The sequence below is a fragment of the Macaca nemestrina genome, chromosome 1, assembly GCF_043159975.1.
Source record: "Macaca nemestrina isolate mMacNem1 chromosome 1, mMacNem.hap1, whole genome shotgun sequence".
Taxonomy (NCBI): domain Eukaryota; kingdom Metazoa; phylum Chordata; class Mammalia; order Primates; family Cercopithecidae; genus Macaca; species Macaca nemestrina.
The window spans coordinates 65,514,468-65,524,775 of NC_092125.1; the positions used below are offsets into that span (position 1 = coordinate 65,514,468).

The 10,308-nt window shown below is 33.5% G+C and overlaps 1 protein-coding gene across 7 annotated transcripts in view; it reads left to right on the plus strand.

Moving 5' to 3' along the window:
• LOC105484871 (CD55 molecule (Cromer blood group)) overlaps positions 1–9,435 on the plus strand; it is a 145,809-nt gene extending 136,374 nt beyond the window's left edge. For 5 of the 7 annotated variants that reach the window (XR_011613486.1, XR_011613487.1, XM_071079588.1 and 2 more), the window contains one exon: positions 9,268–9,435. Coding sequence is in view for 4 of the 7 variants with exons in the window: in XM_011746953.3 (XP_011745255.2) it covers positions 9,268–9,332 (65 nt within the window). In the remaining 3 variants the exon portion in view is untranslated. Of the gene's footprint in view, positions 1–5,811; positions 5,877–9,267 lie in introns of all 7 variants that reach the window. The other 2 variants (XM_071079597.1, XM_071079616.1) reach the window with 1 other exon arrangement.
• The last annotated feature ends 873 nt before the right edge of the window (positions 9,436–10,308 follow it).

Sequence of the window (10,308 nt, forward strand, 5' to 3'; positions counted from 1 at the left end):
TCTTTTTGTCATGTCTCTTTGCCAGATTTTAGTATCAGAGTGATGCTGGCCTTATAAAATGAGGAGTCCCTCTTCCTTGATTTTTGGCATAGTTTCAGTATGATTGGTACTGGCTCTTGTTTGATGTCTGGTGGAATTTGGCTGTGAATCCATCTGGTACAGGAGTCTTTCTGGTTGGTAGGTTTTTTAAATTACTGATTCAATTTAAGAACTTGTTATTGGTCTGTTCAGGTATTTAATTTCTTCCTGGTTCAATCTTAAGAGGTTGTATTTTTCCAAGAATTTATGATTTCTTTTACATTTTCTAGTTTGTGTGCATAGAGGTGTTCAAAATAGTCTCTGAGGGTGTTTTGTATTTCTGTAGGATTGGCGGTAATATCCCCTTTGTCATTTGAGATTGTGTTTATTTGGATTGTCTCTCTCTTTATTAGTCTAGCTAGTTGTCTATCAATCTTATTTATTCTTTCAGAAAACCAGCTTTTGGTTTTGTTGATCTCTTGTATTCATTTTTGCATCTCAGTTTTATTCAGTTCAGCTCTGATTTTGGTTATTTTTTTTTCTTCTGCTAGCTTTTGGGTTGGTTTCCTCTTGTTGTTTCTAGATCCTCTAGAGGTGATGTTACTTTGTTAATTTGAGATTTTTCTAACATTTTGATGTAGGTGTTTAACGCTACAAACTTTCCTCTTAACATTGTTCTGGCTGTGTCCCAGAGACTCTGGGATGTTGTATCTTTGTTTTCAATAGTTTCAAAGAATTTCTTGATTTCTGCCTTAATTTTCAGAATACCAAAAGTCATTCAGGAGTAGGTTGTTTAATTTCCATGTAATTGTATAGTTTTAAGAGATCTTCTTGGTATTGATTTATAGTTTTATCATGCTGTGGCCTAAGAGTATGGTTAGTATGATTTTGGTTTTTTTAATTTGTTTAAAATTGCTTTATGGCTGAGCATGTGGTCAATCTTAGAGTATGTGCTATATGCAGATGAGAAGAATGTATATCCTGTTGTTGTTGAGTGCAATGTTTTGTAGATGTCTGTTAAGTCCATTGGGTCAAATGTCAAGTTTAGGTCATGAATATCTTTGTTAGTTTTTTGCCTTGATTATCTGTCTAACATTGTCAGCGGGGTGTTGAAGTCTCCCACTATATTGTGTGGTTATTTCCATCTCTTTATCGGTCTTTAAGAACTTATTTATGAATCTGGATGATCCAGTGTTGGATCTGAAAAGAGTAATAAAAACATTGTCATTACTACCATTATTATTTATTGTGGTTATTTTATATTTTGAATGAACTTCTAAGCTAAAAGATTTATCTTGAAAGAGTCCAACTGTTGGAATTCACTTTGTTTTAAATAGAAATAAAAGTGTTTCAAATGAAAGTCTGATGATTTAATGATCCCAGAAGTGATGAGTTTAACACATGAGTTTTTCTCACCTGCTTAATGGCACTCGATGAAGGTTTGAAATCCTTTTTTTTTTTCTTGAAATTCTTTAAGTATTATACCCTTTGATTTTCTAGAAAACTTTCCTTAGTGTTAGTTGGAATTCCAGCTTCTGTTAAAAAATAAAGAGGAAGTCCTTCCTTCTTAAATTGGACATATGGCAACATTTGTGTGTGTGTGATTTCATATTTGTAGGACATAAACCTGAAAATTATATTCATTAAATGTATTCCGTGAATGAGGTTACTCTTCTTTAAAGATAAATTAACTCTACTGCAAGAAAATTGTTTCATCGATTACACTGCAGTGTAAGTAAAATGATACAGATGATCTTTGAATTTTGAAGTATTTGATTTTTTTTTCCTGTTCTGCTAAGGAAGAAAGACTGACTAATGTTACAGAACTTTCCAATTTGCCTTGTAAATGAAGCGTGTGTTGTGAATTTTAAATCTATTCTTCCATTGGCTCTGTATAAGTGTTTCCCAATTTTTTAGTGTGTTGGAGGGGCATTAATTCTTGCTCTCTTCTCACCAAAGACCTTTTTAGACATTTTTTTCTTGATCATCGTCCACTCACATATACTGTAAATCAGTTTATGTATCACATTTATATCTGCACTCTATACTTAAAAAAGGAATTTTTTTTTTACTTTCGTCAGGTATCACCCCCATTGAGAATGCTTGTTTTCTGTTGGTTTTGTTTTTATTTTTTTAAAAGACAAAATCATATAGAAGAAATAACCTCTGGAGTCAAACCAGTTGGATGTTGGCTTGAATCCTATTTTTTTCACTTAGTAATTATTCAACCCAAGTGATTAACTTAATCTCTCTGAGGCTCAATTTTCTCATTTAAGAGAGAGAGATTGTGATTCCTATGTGAAGTATTTGAAGCTTAATGTGATTAGTGGATATGAAAACTCCAAGCACAATCCTAAAAGTTGAATAAATACTAGCTTAAGGAAGTCACTGCATGCAATCACTATTATTTTCCTAAGCTGGATTTCTGATAATTTTATCACTCCCTCTGGCCACACCAAAGAGTAAAACAGTCTTTTATTCAGGTAATATGTACATGTTTTCTCTGTGGCAAGTACTGTACTGATATTTTTTAAATGAATTATTTCATATTCTTCTCACAACAATCTTGTAGTGTAGCATTTATACCCCATTTTCAGCTAAGAGAACTGTGGTTTTGCAAGATTTGTAACTTGCCCTTCACAGAGCTAGTAGGCAGTAAATAGAGGCAGATGACTAGTTTCTCTATTACCAGGTTTGTTTGTTTGTTTGTTTATTTTGAGGGGAGACAGGGTCTCACTCTGTCACCCAGGCTGGCGTGCAGTGGTGCAATCTCAGCTCACTGTAACCTCTGTTTCTTAGGCTCAGATGATCTTCCCAGGTACTTTAAAAGATGGAAAGATGCTCATCCTAGTGACAGACCAAGAGACTATACAACCCAAATTGGACAGTTAAGGTGCCCTGATTCCCTACAGTATTGCTTTACTCCCCTCTGTTGCCAAAGTCCTATACTGAGACATTCATAAGTCCTTCATGGAGACTAACAGATCAATTTAAAAAATAATAAATAAGAAGTCAGGAAATACTCAATGAAATATAGAAAATATTTTTTCTGTATCCCCTAACAATTGTGTACTTATTTATCCTTTAAACTTGAATATGGCATGTATTACAGACTAGCCCAAATCTAAATGTACTTTCAAGAGTCTTGACGCTTAAGTAGGTATTTGAAATGAATAAGATGTGGTTACAGGGGTCTTTATGTCTTATTACATGCCCCTATACATGACAAACTCAAGTCCCATTATAAAGTAACATCAGTTATCTGTCTGTTATTCAGGTTTAAGTCAGATAATGTAATCATATAATCTTTCTGTGATATGTTTAGCCTGGAAAAGGAAGTATGTGAATTTCCCTTATTAAAAAAATTGAAGAAATACAGAGGTACAGAAAATCCAGCGATGATGGCAAAACATTTAAAGGTTCCTGTGGATGTCTCTCTGAGGAAGCAGAATTTAAACTGCATTTACAAAATGGAAAATTTAAGGGTTACTCAAGCATACTGTTTTTCAGATCATCTACGAAAATCTCTTCCCAGGGTGACTTCACTTGTCCATAGACCCTGTATTCTGTTACGTTACATATGATATAAGCAAGAACAAAACCTTTCCACAACTTTGCTTTTTCATAGCACATGGATTGCATTTCCACTTTGTTAGCTCTGCAAGTTAGACCTTTTGAAGTGTCCCACATTTCTTCAAAAAAGATGATGTGCATCCTCTAGGTAACTGCAGTTCTTGTAGGTAGGTAGGTGGAATTCTAACTTGAGTTCTTTGGCAGTGAAGATGATACCCTATATATTAATGTAGTATCTGTCTAATGTAAATTTTGTTTGATGAATATCAAGTATTTTATGGAAAATGTTTCAAACAGTTAAAATTAGGGCCTGAATCTGGGGCTAGAAGTAAGTTTTTCTCCGGCAATAAACTGTTTGATTTATTCTTTCTTGGCCTGTTTTCTTATCTGGAAACAAGATATTCAGTGCAATTTAATACATATTTGTTAAACACTTTCTACTGTTCTAGTGTTTGCCATGCACTGTGTTAATAAGGAGAGGTGATCAAATGAGATAATAGGTGGCAAACTGCTTTGCAATGTTTTCAACACTACAGAGATACAGTTCTACATGATGGAGAACCTTACTAAGATACTCCTTTTGTGGGGGAGAAAACCTTTTTCTAACATCATGTTATTTTCCTACCTAAGAGCTCTTCAGTTTAATCTTAGGAACATTGGAATCATAATTATTATTTCATTCATTATTTCATACTTTCATTTATCCGAAGTTGCATAAATCTTAATGTTGATTCACCTTTGGTTTTCTGTAGATACCAAGTGAATTTTGAGATCATAAACAGTTGCCTTTGAGCCTGAAAGTTTGTTTCTAATTTGGGAGATCATATGCTCTTATTAATTTACTGAGAAGATACGTAGAATTTTGTTTTTCATACTTCTGTGTTTTGGCCTGGTTTTCTGTTAAACTATCAGCTTCTATACTTTCTTCTAGAACTATGTATATGTGTTGATCATTGTTCTGGGAATAGCCTTTTCCTTCTGTCATCTGGATGTTCTAGATCACTCTGAATCTTCTATCTTGATTTAGCATTCAAATAAAAAATAAGATATTGAAAATGATGGAATTAGTGGGAACTGGTGACAGGAAGGGGGAAACCCAAAATTTTTTAGAAGCTGCGATTTATTTCATGGATAGTCTTTCTAAGTTAATGATACAATCCTAGGGGGTCAGTTAAATAAACTTATAAAGTGAAATACTGTAAAAACTTACCTGTGGTAGAAATAGCTGTTTTTTAAATCACAATTTCCATCTGGCAGTGCAATTGTACAGTGTCTCTATTTTGCTGATTTGGAGCCAAACACACTCATTAGCCACGTTAGATTCAGTTACTATTCTAGTGTCATCTATCATTTCCTTTGTAGTACAGACCAACAGAGTTGAGTCCAAGGACACTGGACAGGGTTGATGGTGGTGGGGGTAGGGGGGTGTTGGTGAGGAAAGGGAGAACAAGGATGGTGAGAGAAAAGGGCAAATGGGTACATTTGAGAAGAAAGATTGTGTAAGCTATGAAAATGATTTGATATTGACCAACTTATTTGACCAATTATTTGCTGCTGTTCAGCTCAAAATAGTGCTTTGAATCTTAAAAGTGAATATAAATTTTTGAAATGAAATTTAATCTACAATAGGCTGAACACTAAAAAGCATATTCTGTAGGCAAATTAAATATAGTTTGCCCTCCAATCTCAGATGATAATAGTACAAGCATATTTCCTGTGATGGAAAAATGTCTACATATCTGTTATATCTACTATAAACTAGGTAAATGTCCTTCCCGTTAACCACATATGTTAATGTTCCTTCTTTCTGAGACTCAGTTTACTCGTCTAAAAAATGAAAATGAGCTCTAAGATACTTTCCAGCTCTAAAATAACATAATTCTGTCACCATATTTGAATGCTCAACGATCAAAACATTTAAAATCGAGCATGATTGGGTTGAAACACTTTAGAAGCCTCTCAAACCTGTCAAAAAATTTTATTTGAGCATTGTGATACTCTAAATACATTTCTTCCTTTTTCTTTCAAAGAAAACAGGACAAATAAAACACGCATTTGTCAAAACCTTATGACATAAGGAAGTCATATACAAAATGCAATTAATATCTCCTGTTTTTTAACTCACTTCATAACCAGTATGTTTGTCATTGTGAAACTATAATGTAATTTTACTTGCTCATGTTTCTATTAACTGTGTTACCATATCTTTTCCCCTTCAAGGATTTCTTGCTGGTACTATATTAACTGGTACCCTAATTCTAGTCATTGGAATATGGAAAATCAGGGTGAGCAGAAATTCTGATGATTTTTTAAAATTTATTCCTAGTTTATTTCCAGTAAAATTTGGTACTGTATCAGTAGATGACTCTCTTAGCTTTATTTAAATTTTGGCATGTCTCCGTATTCATTTTTGTCTGTAATTACTATCCTGGATTAACAGACTTCATGTCTGTTTTTCCTCAATATATTCAAAGGCACATTTCAAAGCAAAGTGACTTGAAGTCTCATTTTGTGATCTATCGATCCACTGATTTTTTTTTTCCACTCAGTATAATTTATGGTAATATCTAAGTGTTGCACAGAAGCAAAGAAGTCTAGGAAAAATCAACCTCTAACATACTGTGAAATTGCCTGTGATTAGGGCTTTTTCTCAGTTATATTAATAGATGCCAGTCCAGCTCAAAACAGCGCAGTGGTTAAGAGAGCAGACTCTGGAGCCTGACGGCTCAGTTTGAATCCTGGATCTGCCATCTGGGAATTATTTGACTGTGAGCAATTTAACCTCTCTATACCTCAGTTTACTTATTTGTAAAATGGGGGAAATATAGTACCTACCTCATGTGATTATAGTAAGGATCAAATGAGTTGCCACCTGTCAAGTGCTTAGAACATTGCTTGGCACATAGTAAGCACTCAGATATTAAAACAACAACAACACACACACACACATCAGTATTATTTAAAATATCTAATCTGCATTGAATATACATAATGTTAAGTATAAATGTCACCATTGGCTCTGATGTGTCCTGTAGCAAAGGATGATTTAAATTGACCTTCTTCTGTTTTGTAGTTTTAACTGTTCAGAAAACTAGTGGAATTTATACAAACGAGTTATTTCTAAGCTGCCCTAATGCCTGTCCATTTTTCGCATTAATAAGAAAACTATAATTTAATGCTGTTATTAAATTGTCTGTTTTAATTCTTTGGATGATGTGACCTATCTCCTTTTTACCCTCTACAATTTTTCTACTTAAATTAACAATATTACTTAAGCCTATTATAAGTTAAAGTATGTAAATATTCTTTGACTCACTAAATGAGTCAGTCTTTTGGAAAAATATTTGACCATTAGGTCCAGGGGAGTGATTAATAATTTTTACAGGCATTTGTTTAATATCAACAAAATATTCTAGCTGTCATGATAGCAAATATAGTAAGACATAACTTTTTCTCCAGATATATCAGAAATGTTTTAGGAATGTGATTTAGAACCTAACAAAAACTCAGTTCTAAGTCATCTAAAGTGAATTGGTATGGAAGCATCAGCAAAGCTACTCTGAAAAAAAATTAAACCACCAATCTTATGTACTTTCTTGTATTTGTTCCAACTCTCCTTTTGAAATACTGTTATCAATTTATCAAGTTATCAAGTATCAATGTATAGAGTATTATCAGTTTACCAAAGCTACTGCTTTGAGGCTCTCTGGATCGGTGGGAGTGGAGACTGGGTGGGGCAGGACAGCAGGATGTGGTAGGTTTACCAGGTGCTGTCTCTTGGCTTTCATCAGTTTCTTTACATACTTTGGTAAGGTGATTGGCTGTGATACTTGTATGTCCTATTAAGGAACTTAGAAGGAAGGAATATAGTAACTTCTGCTTATCCTTGGTTGGGGGCAGGGTGTTTCAAGACCCCCCAGTGAATGCCTGAAACCACAGATAGTGCCTAACTCTATATGTGCTGTGTTTTTTTCCCATATGTACATACCTGTGAGATAAAGTTTAATTTATAAATGAGGCACAGTAAGAGATTAACACTAACTAATAATCAATTAGAACAACTTATTGTAGCAAAAGTTATGTGAATGGGGTCTCTCTCTCTCTGTCTCTCTCAGAATATCTTATTGTATTGTACTCACCTATTTTCAGATTGCAGTTGACTGTGGGTAACTGAAACCACAGATAAGGAGACTAGTGTATTTGTTTTGAATTGTATTTTGGGGTTTTGCAGTGAACTTAATTGCTTATTTTCTGAATTAGAGGGAAACTCTTGCAAACTCCTAAGAAAAATTTGTCTTTTTTATGTGCACATAAAAAATATTCCACTTGCCTTATTTTGGAAGCATAAGCTGTTGAGGGTAAGAGTTAGCTTTACATATGTTTGGCTAGCCTCCTGATTTCATACTGATTTAATTAAATATTTGATCTTAATCGAGACAGGATATAGTTAATGTGCAAGTGATAATGTGGTTTCATTTAATGATTCTTCATGTTTGCCTATCAGAGGGTTGACTTATTTCTTTTAGAAGAGTTAGGTCTATATGATAAATTTTAGTTTAGGGATGGAAGTGTAAGCAGATGCCTGACTTTGTTTTTTGATGGAAATGACAGTTATATAATTCAATTCAATAGTTTTTTTCTTCTCTACTATTCAGCTCTTACAATGCACATGAGAGCAACAAAGTACTCAATGTTGTGTTTGACCATTTAAGTGTGACTGATGGTCCCTCAGAAATAAGACTTTCTGGTAAATTATAAAAGGTATATATGGTTTAATAACATCACATTTCTGTATCTTGTAAAATATCCATTAATACCCTTGGCTAGGGGGTTCCTCATGACTTTTAAAGGATAATAGAGGCTTAAGTCAATACTGGCGTTAGAGTTGTTTTTTCCTTTGTTGAATGAATGACTAGCGCATCGAATCATTACTGTGACACGTTGTCAGTTCTGGACTTGGTAGCAGTATGCTTATTATCTCATCCTATGTTTTGAAGTCAGTTTATTGTAATGATTAGATGTATAATGCCACAAATATTTGGGGGGAAAGGGATGATATATTAGGACTTAAAGAGAATGCCTTCATTATGATAATTTGCATCATGAGATGGTTGACTTACCTTGTATTTCTCCTTTTGCTTGGTGGCTTTTAGAGTTTTCAATGTTTAAGAAAAATTATAGTATGTGCTAAGATATCCTTTTATAGGTCATGTTTATAGATCTTAAAAGACATCTCATATCTTTATACAAAATTATCACACAAAAATAACTTTGTGTAAATGTGTCTGTAAAACTGAGTGTCTTCATCTCTTAATCTTCTCTTCCACATGTAGTAGTATTCAGGGGTTTTTATTTTTTTTTATTTTTTTTAACATCTCCCACACTTAGGAATTCATTGACTTTTAATCTGAGGGTACCCTAATTCATTCTAGCTTAGCCACTCTTCATCTCGAGAACTAAAAACTCCATGTCATATTTTAGTTGTTGCTGTAGCTGATAAACCCTACCTGTAGAATCTTGTCCATATTCTATTACCATTATTTTTTTTGTTTTGCACCCCAAATTAACTGATTCTTTTTGGCGATTTATCACATAGTAACCAAAAATTAATGTTTATCACTAGTAAATAAAATCATTTTGATTTTAACTTTTTTTTTTTTTTTTTTGAATTTTCAGGGTACACGTGTTTCACGTTGACAGGTTTGCTTGGGACGCTAGTAACCATGGGCTGGCTGACTTAGCCAAAGAAGAGTTAAGAAGAAAATACACACAACTATACAGACTGTTTCTAGTCTCTTAGACTTATCTGCATATTGGATACAATAAATGCAATTGTGCTTTTCATTTAGGATGCTTTCATTGTCTTTAGGGTGTGTTAGGAATGTCAACAAAGGAGAAAAAAGGCAGTCCCAGAATCACATTCTCAGCACACCTCTACCTCTTGAAAATAGAACAACTTGCAGAATTGAGAGTGATTCCTTTCCTAAAAGTGTAAGAAAGCATAGAGATTTGTTCATATTTAGAATGGGAACACGAGGAAAAGAGAGGAAAAGTGATTTTTTCCCCACAAGATCTGTAATGTTATTTCTACTTATGAAGGAAATAAAAAATGAAAAACATTTGGATATCAAAAGCAAATGAAAACCCAACAGTCTCTTTTAAGCAAAATTGCTAAAGAGAGATGAACCACATTATAAAGTAATGTTTGACTGTAAGACATTTTCATTTTTCCTTCAGGTTGGCAAAATATTTTAAAGGTAAAACATGCTAGTGAGCCAGGGGTGTTGATGGTGACAAGGGAGGAATATAGAATGAAAGACTGAGTCTTCCTTTGTTGCACAAATACAGTTTGGAAAAAGCCTGTGAAAGATGTCTTCTTTGACTTAATGTCTTTAAAAGTATCCAGAGATACTACAGTATTCACATAAGAAAAGATTATATGTTATTTCTGAAGTGAGATGTCCATAGTCAAATTTGTAAATCTTATTCTTTTGTAATATTTATTTATATTTATTTATGACAGTGAACATACTGATTTTACATGTAAAACAAGAAAAGCTGAAGATATGTGAAGAAAAATTTATTTTCCCTAAATAGAAATAAATGAGTGATCCCATTTTTTGGTCTCATGTAGTATTTGAAATTTATTCTTAAACATGACTACTTTATTTCTGAATAAGAAATTCCCTACCTGCCTCCTACAAGCAGTTCAGAATG